Here is a 23,785-nt window from a genome sequence, read left to right as displayed (position 1 = left end):
ATGCATGGAGACCGCAAACATGAGGCAAGGGACATCACAACAGAGGCTTCTGGGGAGCGCTGTTCGTTCTGATGACACTGTTTAATTTGGATTTACCGGCCTCCTTTCGTCATCCCAGGGGCAGGCTTAGTAATCAACATCTCTGTGATGCGCTTTGTGCCATAATTAAAGCTGCTGCTTAATTAGAAAAACTGTCCACCCCCAGACAAAAGACATCCAACGATGGCACAGACAAGAAAGAGTGAGAAGTCATCTGAGTGGGTAGTGTCACCTGTGGGCGCTTGAACGCACTCACATGTGTGCATACACATGCGCACACGCCTCCAGCCCAGTTTCTGGTAATCATGCCCGATGGTCCTGGAGGCATGTTCTGGACATGCTGGGACCGTGAAGTCCTTGAGGAAATCATAGAGAGAAAGCTTTTGGGGAGCCTGGACTGAGCTTGCAATGATCAGTTTTCCCACTTAGCCACCCTCAGACACCTGTCACTAACACCAGGTGTGAAAATTTGCTGAGCAGGGCAATGCTCACAGACGCCAACGACACAGCCCATGCGTTCACCTTGCTCGTCCGATGTCCTACCTCAGGCTGCACACAGCAGCCTCTATGGCTGCACACAGCAGCCTCTGCTTACGACTCACTCATCCGATAGTCACATCTTGCCATGGTTTTGGGGTTAGGGTGGGGGAGAGCAGGAATTTGGAAGCCTCTTTAAAGATTTTAGATTGGGGACTGTCATGTGCTACGGTTACATGAGGGCTAAAGAGGACATGAAGGGGCTGAGCCCCCCAGGATGTGTGGGTGTCTCTTTAAGCATTATCTCAGAGCCTGCCCTCTTTGACCATCCGCCTGCATGCTCAGACATCCCACTTGCTCCTGTTTTATTTCTCAGCATCCCCAACATGCCCATGGCTCAGTCTCTCTGGGCTGGTTCCCATCATGCCTTTGCTCCGATTAGCCAGGCCTGGCACACATGCGTCACGTGGAGTAGACCTTCTGCCATACTTCATGGAACTAGACATGGGAAAAGGGGGCCCAAGAGCTGAGTGATGGAGTTCTGAATACACCTGTCCTTGGTTCACTCATTGGGAAGGGGAATGTCCATCAGGGAGAACCCCATTATGGGACTGCCAATCAGGGAGAGTCCATGGTAGGAACATCAGGCTGGGAGAGCTCACTGCTCCTTGGCAAGACGAGCGAGTGACATTCTGATACAGGTGGACTGTCCAAGTCAGGATCTTACCCACACACTCCATAGCCCTTTCTCACCTTCCCAACCCAGATCAGTGGGCTTCAAGAAAGGATATAACAGGGCCCCACCAGGCTCTGTCAAAGCAGATCATAAACCTTTGCGTAACCTCAGATTTGAAAGCAGCAGCTAGCTTCCTGGGTCTGCCTCAGGATGTAAATAATTCAACTTCTGAATTTCAGAAGTTACCCAAAAATAAAAAGAATCAGGCATGAAAAAAATACAGGTTATTCTGGGACTTAAAAAATAGCACAGCTACCAGAATAATCCTGGAGGTGCAGTCTCCGTTCCATTGCTGGGAGGATCACCCCAGCCCAGGCACCATCCTGGGAGCGGTTCAAGCACAGCCCCAGAGAACTGTTCCAGATTTGGGGCATCACAGCCAGCTGGGACTCTGGGCTTTGGCCATCTTACCACCGTGGCTCATGCACTGAGCAAACTGGGGGTAAGGAATAAAAATTCTCAAATGCAGTCTGAAGACTGAGGTTCAGGAACTCGGTAGATGGTGGGGTGGTCCCTCCTTTCTTCTCCATCACTGCGCCCACTGCTCTGGTGAGGCAACTCCCAGAGCTTCTCGTTTCACCTTCTTCTTGGCCCCACCCTCCTCGGCAAGCTCCTTGCTTGAGTTCTAGTCCTTAGGTCCATCAGGCAGTAGAGATGCTGAAAACAGACCTCTCACTCATTGACCTTCACGAGGCTCCAAGAAGCATCCGGCAGGTGATGAGCCCTGAACTTAGTTATTAGGCGCTGCTGAGAGTTTCCCTATCTACGTCTCCTCTCCTGGTAGTCTGTGATGGAGCTCAAGACCAGCCAGCTTGCTGCTGACAACTCAAAGTCTTGAAGTCATGGATGCCCTGGGCCTAGCTGGTCCTCCTATCACGATAATTTGTTCAATTTCAGCTCTGGTCAGCTCCGTTATGTGCTTTTGGACTGGGATAATAATTAGGGACAAGAAGCCAGTCCTGAGACACAAGCGAAGTCATAGCAGTGAGCATCTTTGTGGTAAGGAACAAGATGGCCCCACCCTCTGAAGGACTGCTGAAACCTTTCAGACACTGGAGGCTCACTGAGCAATATCATTACTCACACACCAGCGATAGCTGCAAAAGCCAGCGAGAAGAACACAATTAGCAGGAACCAAGGCCTCTAGCACAGGTGTTAAAGTCCATCCACATGCCTATGTGCATTGTATATGCACACAGCTATAGCTGGGCTCATAGAGATAGTCCAGCCACCTCTAGCCTGCCAGCCTCTGAGACCAAAGAGAAAGGGGACTGATCCTGTGTGTGGGGTGGGGCTCAAAAAGATGAACATAGCAGAAGACAGCAGAGGGGCAAGAGAGACAGGGAGGGAGAGAGACAGACAGGGAGAGACAGACAGAGATAGGGAGGGAGAGAGACAGAGAGAGATATAGACAGAGAGAGACAGAGATAGGGAGAGAGACAGAGAGATAGAGACAGGGAGGGAGACAGAGAGAGATGAGAAAGGGAGAGAGACAGAGACAGGGAGAGAGACAGAGAGAGAGACAGAAAGAAACAGAGAGACAGATAGACAGAGACAGACAGACAGAGACAGGGGAGGGACAGAGACAGAGAGAAAAACAGAGACAAACAGAAAAACAGAGGTAGAAACAGAAAGAGAGAGATGAGTAGACAGAGACAGAAATAGGGAGAGACAGAGACAGGGAGGGAGGGACAAAGAGAGAGACAGAGACAGGGGGAGAGAGACAGGGGAGAGATGGAGACAGGCAGAGAGAGGCAGAGACAGGGAGGGAGAGAAACAGGGAGAGAGACAGAGAGACAGAGACAGTGAGAGAGACAGAGAAAGAGAGAAACAGACAGAGAGACAGACAGACAGAAACAGAGACAGGGGAGGGAGAGAGATAGGGAGAGACAGAGACAGGGATAGAGATACAGAGAGAGACAGAAAGAAACAGAGACAGAGAGAGAGACAGACAGAGACAGAAAGAAACAGAGAGAGATAGAGACAGAGAGGGAGAGACAGACACAGAGAGACAGACAAAAGTTAGGAAGATTGAGGGAGACAGAAGAAACACAGAGAGATACAGAGACAGAGGGAGAAAGGGAGACAGAGCCACAAAGAGGCCGAGGGATGCTCTGCAGCCCCACACCCTGTACAGCAGAACCCCACCTCCAGTCCGCAGCTGCTAAGGCCAGGCTGCTCACCTCTTGGGCCTGTAGTCAGGGATGGTCCTATCCAGGGAGATGCGGTCACTGAGCTGCGCATTGTACCCAAAGTCCTCGAACTTGCCCTCGGTCTCTTGGCTGTCATCTTGCAGAGTGGCAGCCACTCCTCCCTGGCCCAGGCCACCTGGCCCCTCCACCAGCCCAATGGGCTTTGCAAGGCCTGGAGAAGACAAGAAAAGACAGGTCAGGAGATTCTTGGAGTTGCTCCCAGCATACCCACCCCCTGTGCAGTGTGTCCTGGAATGAGACTGGCTGTGAGGTCAGAAGACACAAGCTGCCAAGGTTGTAGGAGGCTGAAGAAGGAGAGCATGAGCCAGGGCATGGGTCTACTCTATACGACATCTTGATGTCAAGGGTAAGTGCCTAGCCCAACGGTCATTAGAGAGGCAGTGTCCAGCGCCCGAGAGGAGCAGATGCAGAGGCTGCTCCCCCCCCACCACCACCAAACACTAGGCAAAGTCAGGGAGAGAAGAGGGGGAGGAAGGATTCTAGGAGCCAGAGGGGTCGAGGACACCATGAGAACACAACCCACAGAATCAACTAAGCAGGACTTACAGGGGCTCACAGGGACTGAAGGGACACTCATGGATCCTGTATGGGTCTAAGCCAGGTCCTCTGCATATACATTATGGCTGCATAGCTTGGTGTTCTTTTGGGATCCCTAACAGCAAGAGTAGGAAGTATCTGTGACTCTGCCTGAACTTGGGACCCTTCTCCTACTGGGTCACCTCATCCATCCTTGATAATGAGGGTTTGTGCCTAGTCTTACTGTAATTTGTTGTGCCATGTTTGGGTGATATCCCTAGGAGGCCTGCCCCCCACCCCACTCTCTGAGGGGAAACAGAGGAGAAGTGGATTTGGATCTAGGGGAGAGGAGAGGTTGGGAGAGGGAACTAGGAGTGGAGGTAGGGGGGAACATCAGTCAAGATGTAATGTATGTAAAGAATAGATAGATAGATAGATAGATAGATAGATAGATAGATAGATAGATGAATGATAGAGATAGGTAGATGATAGATAATTGATAGATGACAGGAAGGAAGGAAAGAAGGAAGAAAAAAAAGAAAGGAAGGAAGGAAGGGAGAGAGAGAGAAGAGAGAGAAAGAGAGAGAAAGAGAGAGAGAGAGAGAGAGAGAGAGAGAGAGAGAGAGAGAGAGAGAGAAAGAATGAATTATAGAAGGAAAGGTCAGAGCCAGTGAGACGGCTCAAATGGTAAGGGCACTGCTCTGTGGAGTTCAATCCCTAGAAACCACAACGTATAAGGAGAGGAATGACACCTGCAAATTGTCCTCCGGGTTCCACCCACATGCTGTGGCATACATGAGCAGGTGTACATGTGCCTGCGAGCACACACACACACACTAGATAAGCAAACAAATAAATGCAAAAAGATCTACAATAAAGAGTAAAGTTAACTAATATATAAAATTTTAAGCGGTAGCTGGGTGGTAGTGACACATACCCTTAATCCCAGCACTTGGGAGGCAGAGGCAGGTAGACCTGAGTTCAAGGCCAGTCTGGTCTACAGAGTGAGCTCCAGGATAGCCAGGGCTATAACACAGAGAAACCTGTCTCAAAAACTAAAAGAATAAAAATAGGTAAATAGTACACACATTATAAAGAGCTAAATTAAATTAAACTTTTAAATACAAAATCATTGCCCACACCCTGGGCATGGGTAATGTTTGTCTTCGAGACCAATTGCAAACTGCTGCCACATACAGTTCCAACCCGAGGACACAGGTGATAACTCTGGAAAACAAGGCATTGAAGGAGAGAAGCTAGGAACTGTCCAGAAAGCTCGGACAGAAACCTGCTCTGCTCCAAGCCTTGGATGGGCCAGGAGCTATGGAACCTGGAGACCCCAGCTAGGGAGGTGATGCCAAATAGCCAGTGGGAGAGGGGGTCCTCCTCTCAGTCCAGGTTCCTGAACCTCTGTATGTCTGTAACATTCCATTTTAATTGTTTAAAAACTGGAGAGTTGATGTTTGTATAGGATCGAAGGATATGCACTCAACATGAAACAGAAGAATTATGAGACACATCACTTCACCTGCTTTTTTTTTTTATTCACTTGCTTATTTTTTTAATCTTAATACTGTGACATATCTAAAAACCATGCTGTAGGCATGTTCTCTCCTATATCCCAGCTGGCCTGGAATTCACTATGTAGCCCCTGCCTCCTCACCACCACATCTGGCAAAATCTTACTATCTTTAAACACATTACACTTTGTGCCTTTCGTCAAAGACGGGCACCCCCCAGGGCAGACAGACACACAGCAGCTTCAAGGCTGGTGGGAGAGCAGCTCTGATACCCTCTGACTATTCCTCAGACCCTGCTGCCTGGCTGAAGGACGTTCAGGGGGTGCTAGCACCCAGCTTTGGAGCTTTCCCCGTAAAAGCAAAGTATCCACTTGATGAACTGTCCGATCAATCCAGCACACACCACTTGTGTTCACTTGCGTGCAACCCCACCCTTGGAAGTACTTGGCTCAGTGGCCTGCTGCATTCTTTTCATATTGCAGTCAGTATATGAGCACTGTAGCACTGATAGGCAAGTCCCAGGGCTCCTCAGTGTGAAAAATGAGCGGAATCTGTTTCCACCTCCACCTCCATCCCCTCCCCTGTGCCTCCTTCCCTCGATTTTTCTCAGCTCTGTTTTATTTTTAATGATTCTGGTGGTTGCCCTTGTGACTCCAAGAGGAATGCTGAACGCTCTGTCTCCGGAAACGTCAACTTCTGCCACGTCCCTTGATGCCTAACATGTAAGGTGAGGGATGTATTGGTTTCTTGCCCACAGTGCCACAGTGTCCCCCAAGGTTGTCTGCAACAGTCCTTCCATGGTGTGCAAAATCAGGCAAAATTCCATGAGATTTTAAAACAAGAAATGGATCGGTATTTATCCTATGTGAACAGAACTCGCGCCAGAACCCACCTGGATCAAAATGTACAAAATGTAATAATTCCATCACTAACCAATCTCAGGCCACATACTGAAGAATTTTCAAATATCAAAGCAATCTTTCTTTCTTTCTTTCTTTCTTTCTTTCTTTCTTTCTTTCTTTCTTTCTTCCTTCCTTCCTTCCTTCCTTCCTTCCTTCCTTGTTGTTTTTGTTTGTTTGTTTGTTTTTGGTTTTTTCGAGACAGGGTTTCTCTGTATAGCCTTGGCTGTTCTGGAACTCACTTTGTAGACCAGGCTGGCCTCGAACTCAGAAATCTGCCTGCCTCTGCCTCCCAAGTGCTGGGATTAAAGGTGTGTGCCACCACCGCCCGGCCTTCCTTGTTGTTTTATGTTAGGTCATGACCAGCCATCTTGCTCTGGCACGGGCATTTAAGTGTGGTAGTGACAGTGTTTGCTAGCATGTGCTCAGCAGACCACACTCAGGCAGCATGGCTAGAAACAGCTGGTTATCATTCTGTATGCCAGGCTTTGTAACAAGATGATTGTAGAGTGGACTCCAAGCCTGTCTCATTGGAGAGTGGGGACCATGTATAGTGCTCAGCACCCTCATCTGGGGACCCTTTACCTCCTACATCATTTGTATTGTCTTGATTGGACACTGTCCTTGGAACCTTTCTTATGCTCAGCCTGGGTAGGCTCTCCGATTTTGTGAATTCTACATCTCCTTAGGTCTGGGAATTGTCTTTCATTTGATGGAAGGATATTACCAAATTATATTTCAGAAGGATTGTATGGAAAGAATTTTCTAAGCTATAAGACAGTTGGAGATTTTTTCCCCCTCCTTTAGAGTGGCAGATGATTTTGTTGGATATAGAATTCCTACTAAGCGTCTCTCCTCATCCAAACCCAGGATTGAATTCCAACACTGGAGACTCTTTATCTTCTATAGGTATTGTCATTCAGACTAAGTTTGTCTCTGTGTCTCTGTCTGCTCACTCTCTGTGCCATCTCTGTCTGTCTGCCTGTCTGTCTCTCCCATCTGGGGTTTATTATGGTCATGTTCAGTCTTCAAAAGGCATTTCCTTCTGGAAGATGTGTTCTGTTAACTGTAAGATTATATTTCTGCCTGCCTTCCAGCTTGTTCTTCTAAAACATCCTTTAATTTCTTTTTATCTTTAAAAAAAAAAAAAAAGATGTTTATAGCTAGGCAGTAGTGGTGCATGCCTTTAATCCCAGCACTTGGGAGGCAGAGGTAGGTGGATTTCTGAGTTTGAGGTCAGCCTGGTCTATAGAGTGAGTTCTAGCACAGCCAGGGCTACACAGAAAAACCCTGTCTTGAAAAAACCCGTGTGTGTGTGTGTGTGTGTGTGTGTGTGTGTGTGTGTGTTTATATTTGTATCCATGTGTATGTGTGTTCTGTTTGTGCAGATGTGTACCATGCGAGCAGGTACCAGTGGAGGCTAGAAGAGGGCATCAGATCCTCTGGAGATGAAATCAAAGATGGTTGTGAGCCACTCACCGGACATGGGTTCTGGGAATGAAGCTTGGGTTCTCTGGCAGAGCAGCAGTACTCTTCATTGCTGAACCTGCACCCTGGGACTTTCCCTTAAATGAAGAACCCTCCTGATGCCTCTCCCTCCTGCTAACATCCCTTCTTTGTTTTCATTCTCTGAGACTTTCAGACTACCAGCTCGATCCCTTGACAAATCCTCGGCGGCTAACTTAGTCCACCTGTGGTATTCTTTGTTATGGTATTTTTGAATCCTGAAGAACTGGTTCTTATCCTCTGACTTCCTTGGTTGGTGTGCTGGCTTTCTGGTTGCTAAGCAAGCCGACCCTGGAGATCTGTCTTTACTCACACAGCCCCGGGGCATGACCTCTCCAATCCTTGGAGAACAGGTAAGGAAACAGACCCAGAGTTACAAAATAGCCCAGACAAGGCCTCCCTCAAGCTCTCTGCGGAGGTGGTAGACTGGGGGCTCAGGCTAGGCTCCTGCTCAGGAACCTCTCCTGTGAAATGTCAAAGTGGAATCCCAGTGGCTCTGCTGGTCTAGGCCTGGCCCCCACGTCCTTCTACATATGACCCCACCCGATACAGTACACATCTGCGAAGTCCTGTATATCAATTATCTTTAGCATTGCTGGGATGAAATACCTAACAAAGTGACAGGAAGGAAGGACAAATTGGGGGTACAGTCTGCCACAGTGGCAGGGACATGAGGCAGCTGGGCATTCTGCGTGCACAGTCAGAAAGCAAGGAGACGAATACGTGCTGGTGCTCAGCTCGGTTTCTCCTTTGGGTTCAGTCCAGGACCCCAGCCCACGAAATGTTACCACCTATTCAGGGTGAGTCTTCCCGCCTCAAATAACCTAACCTAGTGATGAAGCTTTTTGTCTCCTAGGTAACTCTAGATCTGCCTGAGTTCACAACCGGCACTATCACACCTTGTTTCCAGAGTGTGCCCAGGGGCTGCAGGAGAACTTCGAGATGGTACATGTTCATCAGGCATTAAGGAAATGCACCTGTTTCTTGCCTTTCACAAGGCTTCCTGTGGAGCCCCAACAAAAGATGTGGGGCAGGAATGCTGTTTCTGGGAGATTCACAAGTGGGTTCTACACAGACTTGCTCCTGAGGAGCACTGGTCAGGGGCTGCCAATGAAGAGGAGTTAGCATGGGCAAAGCAGAACTTCAAAACCAGCCTGGGAATGGGGCCTGAAGTCAGCGCCTCCTGCCTGGGCCTCAGCTCCCCTCACAGTTCTCTGGGAGCTGGAATCTGTACCAGCGACACTGGTTGAAAACTCCCAGTTGGATTTGCCCTTAAGGAAGGTTCGCTCTGCCATCAGATCCTGGCTTCTCATCTATCTTCCTTCACTCCCCCTGCGTCAGCTCAGATCCTATTCCACAAAGATTTCTTGTGAAGAGATGGGAGTCCTTGATCTCTCTGGAAAACGAGGACAAACCTGGAAGGACACTGAGATGGCCTCTCTGTGACAGAAAAGGCCTGTTTTTTACCATGTTAACTGTCTACAGGGCTGCCCATTCTCTGAGGCTCTGCTAAAATCCATGCTGAGCTGGGCAGCCCCTTCTGCTCGGACTGTGGGATTTCTGGGCAGCAGCTGTGGGATTTTCCTGTCTTCACTGCAGGCCAAGCTCCAGACACAGTGGGTGGGAGGGGCCATGTAGGTTCTGAGTAGGGGGTAGGGAGTGCTTCTGCTTCATTCCTTCCTGGTTCTCAGGATCCCCAACTCCGGTGAGCAACAATGAGTATAACAAGTGTTATACCCACTAAGCACACAAGACCAGACTACAGACACTACGCATCCTCCAAATACGTTTAAGGTCAATGTACTTAAAGTCTCATTTCAAGAGGCATAAATGGACAGTTGGGAAATAGATGTGATCACAGTAAAATGAAATCACACAGGGTGAGGCTGGGTCCCAAGTCTAGCATGGCTGGTGTCCTCAGAACAGGGGAATTTGGATGTCTACCCACAGAGAAGACCATACAAGGCATACAAGGCACAGATAGAGTGGAGGCCACAAGCCAGGGACACCTGCAACTTCCAGCAGCTGGATGGGGTAGAAAGGCTTTCCCTGGAATGGTGAGAGATGAAACCTGCAGGCACCTTGACTTCAGAACCTATTGCTGTAGCTGGTCTGTGGTGTTTGCTGCACAGCCACAGCCTGCAGCACACATGGTCACTTGGGCCTGACCAAGCTCTGCTGGTATCTGGGGGCGGGAGACTCTGATGTGTGGACTGTTTCTCACATAGGGTGACCCAGTGTGTGTGTCCATCCCAGGGAGCTGAGCTGTAGGAAGGTGGGGACATGGTTCCTGGAGAAGCTAGAGTGAAGTGCTTTCTAGTTCCTTGTCCTGAAATCATCCCTAGCTGAACAATACTGTAGCTTGTGCTGCATCTTCAATGTCTTGGTGACTCTAAGAATGATGGGAAGTGTTTCTTCCTTAGCTCAGTTTAAAACATCTTCCCACATCTTTCCTAGAAAACGGAAACCAACATCCTGTCCATATGACAACTCAGCAGTCTTACAGCCGGCCTCCCACGCTCCATCTAGGGTCACCCTCCAAGGATCTGCCACCCCGCAGAAAAGATGGAGCCACCCAAGGCCTGGGATCATCATATAATGAGCCCAACCAGCCACCCAGGCACAAATTCCTCAGTGGAGGACATAAGGTCACCAGCATCTCATTCCAACAGCCAAAGCATCAACTGAAAAGCAGTGTCTTTAATGCCACCATGCCAGTCAAGGAGAGATAACCCAGAGAGGTCAGCTTTCTGGTGAACACTCTTGGGGGATTACCACCACATTGCCTTCACGTTGTCAGGGAGACCATGAATGCACACCCAGAATCATGCAAGGGTCTCATTACAGAGACAAAAATCAATATACACAGCTTAGTACCCTACATTATTTCTATAAGACTATGACCACGGGGGACATAGGGGTCAGATTAAGTTTACATTTTGCCCTCCCCACTAGGCCTCAATACTTTCCTACTACTGAAGATTCTTTTAAAACTTCCCTTGGATAGCCATAAGCCTAAAAAGCCAGCGTGAAACAGCATCTTTTATTTCTTTTTCCATTTGTCAAAATGGCCATGGAGAGGGGATACAGAGATGACTTGGTGACCAAAAGCATTTGCTTGTAGGAGACCAGAATTTGGTTCCCAACACTTATATCAGATGGGTCACAAATGCCTGCAACTGGAGATCTGATGGCCTCTGATGGCCTCTGCAGGAACCCATGTGCATACGGCATTTATGCATGCTCCTGTATATACACTCACATGCATGCATGCACATACAAATTAATTTACAGAATCTTTGACAATAGCCATCCCATATCAATGGGCAGGCACATGCTGTCATCGGGAAACTTGGCAGGGTCAGGGAACCAAGTGCGGTGCAGACCTTGGTAGCTGTGGGCAGCATCAGTGGGATCCAGCTGTAGGTGGTTGCTCCACACCTGGGGTCAGTACAGGGAGAAGTGTAGGGCGGGACAAGGCCTTCTGGGAAGAGATCAGGACATGGTGGGCTAGAGAAAGGTGTTCTTAAAACCCCGAGAAAGTTGGTATGGGAGGACAATGGGATGAGGTGGGGCTTAATCCTCAGCCTAATCCAAAGCTACAAAAGGGTCTGTGCCTGCCATTGTGTGTGTGTGGGGGGGGGGAGGGGGGGTGACTGTCCAGTCTCACGAATGGGGAACATGATGGAGACTCAGGGACTGCGTAGGGGGCAGGTAAGGAAAGCAGGCTTTCTGTTGTAGGGAGAAATAGTTGCAGCGGGGAAGAGCTAGACATGGAGAAAAGAGGGTTTTGTTTTGTTTTGCTTTCTTTTGTTTTTTCCAACCCCTGGGAGGCAGCAGCTGGAAGACAAAAGGACTTTGATAAATGAGGTTGGAGTTGAGCTTAAAGCTGAGACCTGGCTGCATGGAGGGGCAGCTCTGCTCAGGACAGGGAGGGACATTCACAGCCACCATAAAAATGACTGCAGCAAACACAGGATCCATTTGGAGGGTTGGGAGAGAGAGAGACAATACCCAGGAACGACCCAGCTCTCCAGGCTGCTTGGGTAGAAAAGCCTCAGCTTTTATGGATCCTTCTGTTTTCTCATTTTAATTTCTATTTCATTAATTCCTGTTTATTGTCTCCCTCTTTCCAATTTATTTAACGACTGTGTGCTTTCCCTAAGACCTTAGGTAATGTGGTTTTGACCTTAGTTGTTTTCCAGTGCATTAATATAAACCATAAAGTTAAATACAGATCAGGCTGAACCTAACAATTTTTAAATCATTTGGTTTCTGAGCCTTTTATGATGCTCAATATTATACCCCTTCCAGTTCACAGGAAACACAGGTTATAGCTTTATGAGAGCATATGTAAAGAACTAGCATCTCTCTTCTACAGAGTCCACCATCTGTGTGCTCAGCAGAAAACGAGATCTACACGGTGGGCTGCAGTTGGGCCTTGCAGGCTCAAGTTTTGTTTGTTTTGAGATAATGTCTCTCTGCATACCCTTGGCTGTCCTGGAACTCACTATACAGACTAGGTTAACCTCGAATTCACAGAGATTCACCTGCCTCTGCCTCCCAAATGTTGGGCTCAAAAGAATGTGCCACCATACCTGGCTCAGGCTCACTCTAATTAAAAATATTTTTTTACACTCTTACATATGTGCACGCATGTACATATCACAGCACATGTGTGAAAGACAGGATAATTTTTTTTTTCAGGAGCACAATCTATCCTTCTGCCATGTGGGTTCTGGGTATCAAACTGAAGATTTAGGCTCGACAGCAATTATCTTTACCCCCTGAGCCATCTTGTTGACCCTGCAGACTCAGATCTTGAGAACAGTCCATGCATCAACTAAGAATTCAGGTCTTGTTGCGAAGTTCTTCATGCTTGATCTGACAGAGCTGAGAGCCCTCCCCTCGCTCAGTTTCCCAAGATGCTCCATTTCTTCTTAGTTCTTTCAATGTTTTCATTTCTGGGGACATGGGGGGGGGGAGGCACTGAAGCACTTCCCTGGTGAGTCATTTATCCCCTTGGTTTTTATTGTTAGAAACACCTGTGCCCTATTCCTCTGGTATGCTGCTTTTAATGCTAGCTCCTGAGTTTTCTGCAGGCACACTTGCCTCTTACAGCCAATGATCACTATCTCTGCTCTCCTCAATACCTCAGAGCCTATGCAGTGATGACGGATGGACTCTGTGGTCCCAGAGTGGCCCTTGTCCTAAATGTGGCTTCAATTGCCAGGGGCTGCAGACACTTGAACAAGACTTCTCTTCAGAGACTTTTCAGGACCTTGTTCTTCCCAAGGTACAGGGTTAGAGCCTTGGGACCAGTTAGCAACATCTGTGTATGGCATGTCTCCTTCCCCTCACCCTCTACCTTTATCTTAGGTCACAAGCTTCTTGGGTACAATTTGCTGCCTTGGCTGTTGAGTTTGATAACGTCTTGGCCTCTTGGTGAGGTAAAGTGTAGAAGTCAGGGTTGGCTCTAGCCTCCCATTCAGTTCATGCCCATGTCTGTGCAACCAGCTCATACTCCCAGGAGTCTGACTTACGTCCTCCTACAGACAGCTAAGCCCCCAATTCCCAGGGTACTGTCATTCATAGAGTAAGGGTGTGGAGCTTTTCTTATTAAATGACTGAACTTTTGCAGCTAATTGGGAAGGAGGAGAAGGGGGAGGGGGAGGGGGGAAGGGGGAAGTAGTAGTAGAAGTAGTAGTAGTAGTAGTAGTAGTAGTAGAAGTAGAAGTAGTAGCAGTAGTAGTAGTAGAAGTAGTAGTAGAAGTAGTAGTAGTAGTAGTAGTAGTAGAAGTAGAAGTAGTAGTAGAAGTAGTAGTAGTAGAAGTAGTAGTAGAAGTAGTAGTAGTAGAAGTAGTAGTAGTAGAAGTAGTAGTAGTAGTAGTAGTAGAAGTAGTAGTAGTAGAAGTAGTAGTAGTAGTAGTAGTAGTAGTAGTAGTAGTAGTAGTAGAAGTAGTAGTAGTAGTAGTAGTAGTAGTAGTAGTAGTAGTAGTAGTAATCAGGGCTGGCAGTTCCTTTCTTACAAACCCACACAGCTGCCCAGGCGCCTCCAGACACAGTGTATGTAGAGCTGGCTCTACATTCCCAGCAGGTGCTTAAGAGTTTTTCCTCCTGGGGTGGGGTGGGGTGGGGTAGGGTGGGGTGGGGTGGCTGCCAGTTTGTAGTTTCACCAGGACCTATGTGATGGGTAATTTGCCCTAAGTTTGGCTGGTTTATTTTGCATGCCCCCACCTCCCAGTCTTCTCTTCTTCAGGGGTCTGTTTCTTTCTGCCCTCGGCTGCCTCTCCAGGTGCTCTGTGCCCCGCCCCCCAATCCATACACTGCCTTTCCTCTTCCTCAATGTAAGTGGCCCAGGCTATTTTCTCAAGAACATCTTCCAGTTACTACATCTTTTCTATAGCAGTGTCTGATTCCTTTGTAGCTCTGTAATCCACCCATTGAATCTTTAGTTTTAATGGCAACAATGTATTTGACAAGAGGCACGGGTGTTTTAAATTAGTGTTGGGGATACTCACTGAGGGGAGCAGAAACCAGGCTCACCTGGTTGGCCACCTGGGCACCAGGTAAGGGATGTCTGTCTGAGGCTGAGGGGTCCTGGGGAGACGGGAGCAAAGGGCTATAAGGGAAGATAGCAGAGTTGGGGGTGTGGCTTTGAGACAGGGCGTTTCTCCACAAGTTCCTCCCATTGTGACAAGGAGCCACAAGGAAGGTTCTGATCCAAAAGATGGAGAGTAAGGACAGCAGCTGGTAAGGCAGTGGTTCTTAAAATAGGGTTCCAGAGCCAGCAGCATCCAGTCACCAGGAACGTGACAGGAAGGCCCAAGTGCCCGAGCCGAGCACACCAAATCAGGGGATGCAGAGCCAGGGAGAGATATGGCTCAGCAGTTAAGAGCCCTTGCTGCTCTTACAGAAGATCTAGGTTCTGTTTGCAGCACCCACATAGCAGCTCATAATCACCTGTAACTCTAGTTCCAAGGAATTCAGTGCCACCTTCTGGCTTTTGTAGGCACAAGTTATACATATGGTGCACATATGTACATGCAGGCAAACACACATGGGAGAAAAAAAAAAAAAAAGAGCAGAGCTTAGGCCCTAAACTTCACACAACTAACATTGCAGATTGGTGCTCTAGGTCCCTGAACCTCTGACGTCACCCAGTCTGAAAAGTACTAGTTAGAATCTATAAACCAACACCCAGCCCCACCCCAGAGCTGGACCTGACTCGACTGTGTCACTGAACAATGAAATTCGCAGGGGTGGGGTGGGGGACAAGATCCTCAACTTTGTAATCTTCCTGCCTCAGCTTCCAAATGTGGGGTTACAGATGCCTGCCACTGTACCCAGCTGGTTTTCTGGAATCCTTAACAACCCCACCCCCACCCCAGATCATTCTCATGAATGAGTGGGTGCGTAGGAAGAGGGCTTTAAAGTTGCTCTAGTTCTGGCTTTCAGGTATCACCGAATCTCAGGTGTCACCTCCTAGCAGGTGGATTAGAGCTGGACCAGAAGTGAACCAGGACCCCCCCCCCAGCCCCCAGGGCTGGGGAACAACTTAGTGTCTGGGTACAGACAGGTGTCAGCTGGTCCTGGCTATGGAGATCAAATATCCAGAGCAAAGGCCAAGAGCTGGAGGGGCCACACATTTGTGCCTCTACTTGTCACCATGGAGACAGGTCACATGACAGCAGGGGCAGGCAACTCCCTGGGCTCAGGGCCCAGGTCCTCCTCTGGTTCAGAGGCAGTGGTCTGACTTGCAAGAGGCAAGCAGCCTTAGGGTGAGAATCCAATGGCAACAGAGCCACTGAAGGCAATGGCTCGGTGATGTGCAAAGCTAGCAGTAATCCCACCGTTATAGAATAATCATTCCAAGTCCTTGTCCTGTGACCTGGGGCAGCGAACACACTCCTCTAATTACGAGATCACCATGAGTAGAAAGAGCTGTTGCCAGAGGGTGGGTGTGAAATTGTTTACACAAGGAGCTGACTCAGTTTGGAAGTGGGGTGGCAAACAAGGGTGACTCAGGAGTTGTGTGTGTGAGATCTGGATCAGTTTCCACACATCCCTTCAAGCTGCACTCTGAGAAAAATTATGGCAGAAGTTCCAAGATAAATATGCCATTCACTGTCATGCTGGCTACTACAGATGGGGTGAGGACTGGGGTTGATGGCTATACAGGACCACTAAGATTGAGCCAATCACTGCCGGCCAGAATTGGGACCACGGGTTCCAGGTGATCTAAGATTTCCAGAGAAGCATCAATATATAGGTTCTTATCATGACATGCTTTGGAAGCAATGGTTAAGAGACAAACATGGAAGTCTGTGTGCCCGCTAGGTTTTTGACTGACTGAGTACTGGACACTGGGAAGCCAGTGTGGCTATACCCAGTCTGTGGGTATGACTATGTTCAGCAGGTTGAGATGGGACATCTGTTTCATGGGGAATGGAATGGGGGTTGAATGCAGCCATGGGTAGTACAAAATCAGTGTCATAACCAGGCAGTCCCTATAGCAACACAGCCATGAGGCGTGGACACTGGGGTGGGGGTGGATTCCTCAAGAATACAAGCAGCAGGTAGAGAGCAGCCCCAGTGTCTATGCAGGCAGCACAGTTTCCAGACACCCAGGTTTTGGTTCAGTAAAACCCTCTTTGGACTTCTACATTCTAGGCCGTCATTTATGGTGTCTTGTTTCCTCAGGCCCAAGAAGAATGAAGTCAGTGTTCAGTAAGTGTTCAGACCCCAGATACTCATGGCTGCAATCCTTCCCATGAGACCCCTGGACCTTGAGGTGCTTGCAAGTAGTTGCAGCAGGGTGGGGGTGTATGGGAGCAGAGCACTCCCTGTAGAACTGGACCAGATAAGATATTGGCTGCAGGTTGCATGGCGGCCAAGGATACGCTACAACCTGTTGCCTCTGCTCCTGTTAAGTGGGTCTGTGCGCTTTGACATGGGGCTAAGAGAACTTTCAGAGCCATTGCTTCAGCAGTGGTTTCTAGAGAGAGTGAGAGAGAGCAGTGTGCCAGAGTAGCAGCCAACTCTGGAGGGGGGGGGGGGCAGAAAGCAGTGTTTCAGGCCTAGCTACCAGGCCTATGTATATGTTGGCTGCAGCAGCTGCTTAGAAATCTAGCTGCTGCCACATTCAAGGCCTGTAGGTTCTCAGTTTAAGTATGGACATCCAGCCTTTTTAGAGGACACATATCTGGTAGCATGGATCTGCTGCCTTCGAGGCAGAGATGGGCTCTTATGAGGGCTGCCTGCACCCACCGTAAGCAGCTCCCAGCAGCTGCCTGAGGGTCTAAATTGTACCTTAGACTGTGGGTGTATCCCTCAAATGTAGCCTTATCTGCAAAGGGGTTGTTGTTGGCATCATTAAGTACGAGTGTGGAGATGAAGGGCTTCTGGATTGAGAAGTGTTAAAACCAATAAGCAGTGTCCTCGTGACAGGCACAGCCAGTAGGCAGAGAAGTGATGGCAAGACTAGGGCCCTGGATGACTAGAATCATCAAGAGAGAGGTCAAGGGAGGGAAAGCTACCTGAGCCTCCATCTTGGAGCCTGCAGACTTGTCATTTGTTAGGCCATCCCCAGGAAGTAAGAAATTAAAGACAGAAGGAAAGCAATAAGTGGAGGACCAGTGGTGAGGTCTAGCAGCGCCTCTGTTTGCTTCAGGGAGAATGGTTTGAATGACTCTGGTGGGCCACTCACCTCCATGAGGGCCTTGCAGGCAGGAGAACGTCTGATCATGGGCTGTCATCAATATTTACATGGGACCCGATGAATGCCATTCTGAGAGACACATCTAAAGGGTATACCCATCACCGTATCATGTGATGCTTTTTATCCACAGTGCTGTGCCCTTTTCCTGCTTGGAACTAGGACTCAATTCTTGGGGGCGGGAGTAGCCATGATGTAAGCATCAAGTGCAGTGCCACATGGCAGCGATTCAGAGTGGGTTGGCTCTGGAAGATTTCCACCATCCCTCTGGAGTCCATGTGCCACAGAAACCCTACAATGCAGGGGTGCTCTTCGGCTGTGGTTTTGAAGCAGGAGGAGACAAAAGAACTCAAGATAATCAGACTGAATTCTCTCCTGTGCGAGAAAGACAAGATCTCAACATAGGAAAATCCACACTGCCAACTTATCGATGGCCCTGCCAAGAAGAACTCGGCAAGAGCCCCCGCAAGAACGGAAGTGCTGCCAACTCCCGCCAAACTTCTCTGCTCCCCAGCAGAGTCGGTTCACACTTGGCCAGCCCACCTCTTCCGCAGAGAGTACCTGGGCTTGTGGGCGGCTGTGATTTTCGACTTGGAAGGCAGGGTGGCTCCGGAGCTCCCTGCTTCTCTTTGAGTCACTGTTTTCCATCTGTCACCGCAGCAGCAGCCAGCACTCTGAGAGAGGAAGCAGCCTTGAGTACCCAGGCTGCCAGCCGCAAGTCCATCGCAGAGGAAGAAGCAGAGAAAAAGGCCTCTGGGAAGAAGGGTGATTGGCCTTGAAAGTGAAGGTGCTGGATATGACAACTAGATCCTAGGGACAGCTTCCCCTAGCTGGAGTCTCAGCCTGCCATGGCACCTAGGTCCCCAGTAAGCCCAGAGAACGGATTCACTGTTACCCAGGATCCCATAGTGGCAGTAGATCAGAATAAACTGTGCTCATTGGAAACAACCAAGAACGTAATGACCAACAGAACCAACTTCTAAAAAGCAATAGATAAGGCTGGAAAGATGGCTCAATGGTTAAGAGCACTGACTGCTCTTCCAGAGGTCCTGAGTTCAATTCCCAGCACCTGCATGGTGGTTCACAACCATCTGTAATAGGATCTGATGCCCTCTTCTGGTGTGTCTGAAGAGAGCAATGGTGTACTCATACGTATAAAATAAATAAATAAATCTTTAAAAAAAAATTGTGAGAGTAAAACCTGTGTACCCTGCCATATGTGGACACAGTTTGGGCCTGAATGACCTTGAGGGTGGACTAAAGGACCACCAGGAGAGTCTCCAGGAGCCCAGAGAATCAATGTTGGCCCTCTCCAAGGGAATCTGTCCATTCTCACACTGCAAACCATGCTTGCAGATCAGACTTCACCACGATGGCCATAGTGCGTACAAAAAGGCTCATGGACAGACGAGGCACTGTGAGTGCATGTCACAGAGCAGTGGAGGCTGGCTTCTGACAGCAGTCCTCATTTGCCCTTTGGTCCCAAAAGTACTGGTGGTCTCCATCTTTCTCTAACAGGTAGAGCCTCACTGTCTGCAGAGGGAAATGACCACTGTTACCTACCAGGGTCTATCCGAGCTTCCCTCATGATTCCGAGATGCCGGCTGCCAATCTTGTGGAGTGTGTGGGTGGGAACAAGAAGACTGGGGACAAACAGAACTTCCCACCAGCCCTCCTTGCTCCCCTCCCCCTCCCCCCCCAATAATGCAAACTGATTTAATGTGCCTGGCTATTCATTTTGATGATCACAATGTATGGATAATAATGACAGCCTCTGGTTTGCCTCTGTGGGTGATGTTTCTTTTCTCGCACACAGCTTCAGTTTCATCTGCTCTCTTCAAATACAACAGCTCCTTTCATTATAGTTCATTAGGTCTTTTAAGATTCCCTGAGGCCCCAAACTAATAACAAGTTGTCAATAGCATAGACCAATATTCTTAAACGATGAGGTCACTAACATTTTGCAGGATATGGCGGTAACTGGGAGGTCCCCTCGGAGGCTGCGTCTGATAAATCTTCCCATGGAGTTCCTGCACTCAGCTGAGAGCAGGGCAGAGGAGATGTGGTGAACTGGAGTTCTTAGAACACGGGTTTCACAGCTCTTCCCTACATGGTAAGCCCACAGTTGCCACATAGTTTCAACACATAGCAGCCAGTGCCCACAAACCCAGGATGCATCTAAGGATCACTGACAGCAAGGACAGGGTGGTCTAGGGTGACCTCAACAATGACACACCTGAGTTAAGTCATGGTGGAAATCACAACATAGAGATCCACTCATCTGTTCATGCATCCATCTATTCATCCATCCATCCACATGTTCATCCATCCATCCACCCACCCACCTGTCTGTCCATCCATCCATCTGTCCATCCATGGTCATCCAACTATCTCACCAAACAATATTTATCCACTGCATGACTGGCATTATCCAACCCATTTACCCACATTTTCCTGCTTCTTCTACATCTTCGTGAACACTTCTGAGAATCAACTTGGCTTCACCAAGCCCTCTACAAGCCCTTATGTAATCTCAGCAATCCTGTAACAGGAACTGATAACTCACATTTCATCGATGTGGAAACCAAAGAGAGACAATGACTTCCTCCAAGGTCATCCAGTTGGAATGTGTGCCCAGACAGATCCAACACCAAGTGTGTAGCTTGAACACTTCATCTGACTTGTCATTAAACCATCCCCTCCTTGTGCTCATGTATGGGTTTTCACACCCCCAATAGCACACCATTCCTGAGAGTAGTGACGTTGGCTACCACTTCCCAAACCTGAGTGGAGGCTCTCAGAGAAAGCCAGGATGAAGAGCTCAGCATTGCTCTTGGGCTTAAAGCATGCACGGGGCTTATACCTACTACCTCCTCCCCAGCTTCCTGTGGAAGCACAAAACTCGTGACTTTTATTTACATGCATCAGAGAAGAATGACATCTGGCTGGACAGATGACTTGGGGCTCAGTGCACTGGTTGCTCTTGCAGAGGAGCTGGGTTTGGTTTCTAGCTCACAACTCTGTGTAACTCCAGCTCCAGGGGGGACTCAATGCCCTCTTCTGGCCCCTATAGGCACTGCACACATTTGGTGCACACATACACATAAGATAACAAATAAATGAATCTCTTTAAAAAATAATCTTTTAAACAACAACACAGTTGATCCCTACGGAGTTGGGCAGGAAGGTCAAGTGGACAGTGAAGGGCAGAGATGACAGCACTAAGGAAATGGTGAGCAGAACCCATGAGAGTCAGCCCTTCTCTGACAGGAGACACCTCATACCAGGTATTGCTCCTAAAGTTTCACATTTTCCCAGAGGTGAGCACCTACATTCTCATTTACAGAGGAAGATACTGAGGAACAAAGGCATCAGGCGTGAGACTGAGGCCATGTAAGCACGGGGTTGGGGCCAGCCCAACTCTTCAACCTGCTTGAATCACGTACTCCACTCCTGCCAATCAAGATCATCTCTGTGTTCCCAGCAACTGTCAAGAGCTTGAGCATTGGTGTGCTAACAGGCGTTTCCCACAGCCTTCTCAGAAAGTGTGATAATTCTCCTTACATAACCCGGGCCCTGCCTACTTAAGAACAAAATCAAGACTTGTTCCGTTTTAGACTGGGACACACACAGAGTAACTGGCTAAGCCATATATTAAAACAAAACCAGTTCCAAGCTGTCGAGACAGCTCAGCGGGTAAAGGCATTTGCTACTAAGCCTGACCTGAGTTGGATCCCCAGAACCCAGATGGTGAAAGGAGAGAATTGTTCTCTCAAGTTGTCCTCTGACCTCCATGTGTGCACGGAAGTGACCATATGCATGTGCCTGTACACACATATCAAAATAAATATAATTTGGGGGGGGGGCTTCAAGACAGGGTTTCTCTTTATAGCCCTGGCTGTCCTGGAACTCACTTTGTAGACCAGGCTGGCCTTGAACTCAGAAATCTGCCTGCCTCTGCCTCCCGAGTGCTGGGATTAAAGGCATGTGCCACCATGGCCGGCCGTAATTTTTAAGATAATAAAAAATTCAAACTTCCTTCTTACTATGAGAAGTGGAAGATATGATACCTAGCCCTGACCCAACTAAGTCATGTCTCCTTAGCCAAGCTCAGTGAGGTATGGCAGTCATACCTGGGTTCAAATCCCACCTCTGCCATCACTGAGCTATGAGCTTGGGTCCTGATCTCCATTGGGCAAAACCATTTAAAGAGCCGGTGGCATCACAGGTATCTGTGGGACCAAGAGTGAAGACATACATTTTTATGTTTACAGTAGCTTGGTTTTAGTGTGTGTGTGTGTGTGTGTGTGTGTGTGTGCTCCTCTATTATAAATCTTAACCCTGAGGCCTCCCTCAGAACTGAGAGAACTTGGCACATGTGACGTAGGCTGGTCTGACCCTATTTGAAAGGAAACATGCATTCTCACACATACTTTAAAACACTGTCTAATCAGGCATGAATGGGGAATATCGTTAAGTCTCAGCACTCAGTACACAGAGGCAGGCATATTTCTGATTTCAAGTCCAACCTGGACCACAGAGTTCCTGTACACAGAGAAACTCCGTTTCAACCAAAATAAATAAGTAAATATTACAAAAAAAAATTGTCAAGTGCCACAGAGGGGTGGCAGGGGGAGAGATGAAAAGAGTAAGAAAGAAGGGGCAGAGAGACCTGGGGAGGTAGAGGGAGGAGGAGAGGGGAAGAGAGGGAAAGAAAAAAATATAGGAGGAGAGACAGAGGAAGAGAGGAGGGGGAGAGAGGGCAGGAAGGTAATTTGCAGTTCTTAACTTCAGCCCCATGACCGGTGTCTTGACTCCCTAGGAAAGCGGAAAATCCCTGGAGAAAAGCCAGCCCACGTGATCAGCTTGCAAACTTCCACCCGGGAGCTGTCCATGGTGTTCGTGAGTCCCGTATATCCCCACTCAAGGACAGGGGCCATCAATCCTGGCCCTCCTGTCTTTTCAAATGCCCTGCTTTTCCTAGCAGTCCGAGCCAATATTCAACGCATACTGCCTCTTTTCCATCTTAAAGGCATACCCCCTTTAGCCACCAAATACTTTAACCTGGACTGAGCTGGCTCTCAGGCGTGTCTGTGCTCAGGGAGATCATTTTGGTTTTTACAATCAAGAGATAACATAAATCAGTATCTACTGAGTAGGGACCAGGGATGCAGCCCACCCACACAACAAACATCATGCAAACATCATGCACTATATTCTACATTCTCCTCTGGCCCACGTGTTCCCTGACTCTAACAGCATTTGATAGAAAATACAGACTCATTGTTCCCATGATCTGATCCCCATTGATCCCTGGCCTTTTCTGGACACTCCCTGGTACTGCTGCCCCAGGACATTTGCACTGGTCGAGTCTGAGCATGCTGCCTCAGACAAGGCAATTTATCCTTCTTCTCACGTCAGTGTTCTCTAGAGTCACAGAACTTATGAAGTGTCTATATATTAAGGGAATTTATTGTGATGACTTACAGTCTGTAGGTCCAACTAACCCAACAATAGGCAGCTGTGGATGGGAAGTCCAAGAATCTAGTAGTTGTTCCATTCCATGAGGGTAGTTGTTTAAGCTGGTCTTCTGTAGACCCCTTGCCCTCTCTGTCTCCCCCTCTCTCCCTCTCTCTCCCTCCCTTCCCCTCCCTCTCCCCCTCCTCCTTCCCCCTCTCTTGTACCTCTATGACAAATAAGTGCAAGCAGTTGAAGAAGAATGAATCTTCCTTCTTCCAATGTCCCTGTGTAGGCCTCCAGCAGAAGCTGTGGCCCAGATTAAAGGTGTGTATTACCATTCCTGGATCTAAAACTTGCTTTGTACCATGCTGAATTCAGTCTCCTGGGATCAAAGGCATGTACTACCTTGCCGGGGCCTAAGCTTTTCATGGTCACTATGCGTCAAGATCCAGGTCAGAAACTTGTGTCTTCCAGCCTCAAGCTCTGGATGATATTGCCCTCCAATTCTGGATTGTAGTTCATTCCAGAGATAGTCAAGTTGACAACTAGGGATAGCCATCACACCTGAGAAGTCACTGCTATGCAAGGCCCTCTCTGGACACCTTTGAAAATGCCAAGACCTTCAACTCTTACTTCAGCCTACTGCTTATCTGTTTTCTCAGGAGCACTGAACACTGCTGAGCAGTCGGCCTGACGAGAGA

At 48.5% G+C, this 23,785-nt stretch overlaps 1 protein-coding gene across 2 annotated transcripts in view; it reads right to left on the bottom strand.

Moving 5' to 3' along the window:
• The window catches only part of Galnt9 (polypeptide N-acetylgalactosaminyltransferase 9), a 77,352-nt gene that overhangs the window by 40,328 nt on the left and 13,239 nt on the right, over positions 1–23,785 (bottom strand). For both annotated transcript variants that reach the window (XR_389273.3, NM_198306.3), the window contains exon 2: positions 3,436–3,616. Coding sequence is in view for 1 of the 2 variants with exons in the window: in NM_198306.3 (NP_938048.2) it covers positions 3,436–3,616 (181 nt within the window). In the remaining variant the exon portion in view is untranslated. The remainder of the gene's footprint in view (positions 1–3,435; positions 3,617–23,785) is intronic.

The sequence above is a fragment of the Mus musculus genome, chromosome 5, assembly GCF_000001635.26.
Source record: "Mus musculus strain C57BL/6J chromosome 5, GRCm38.p6 C57BL/6J".
Lineage (NCBI taxonomy): Eukaryota > Metazoa > Chordata > Mammalia > Rodentia > Muridae > Mus > Mus musculus.
The sequence above is the reverse complement of the archived record's forward strand: the minus strand, read 5'-3'. Positions and strand labels throughout refer to the sequence as shown.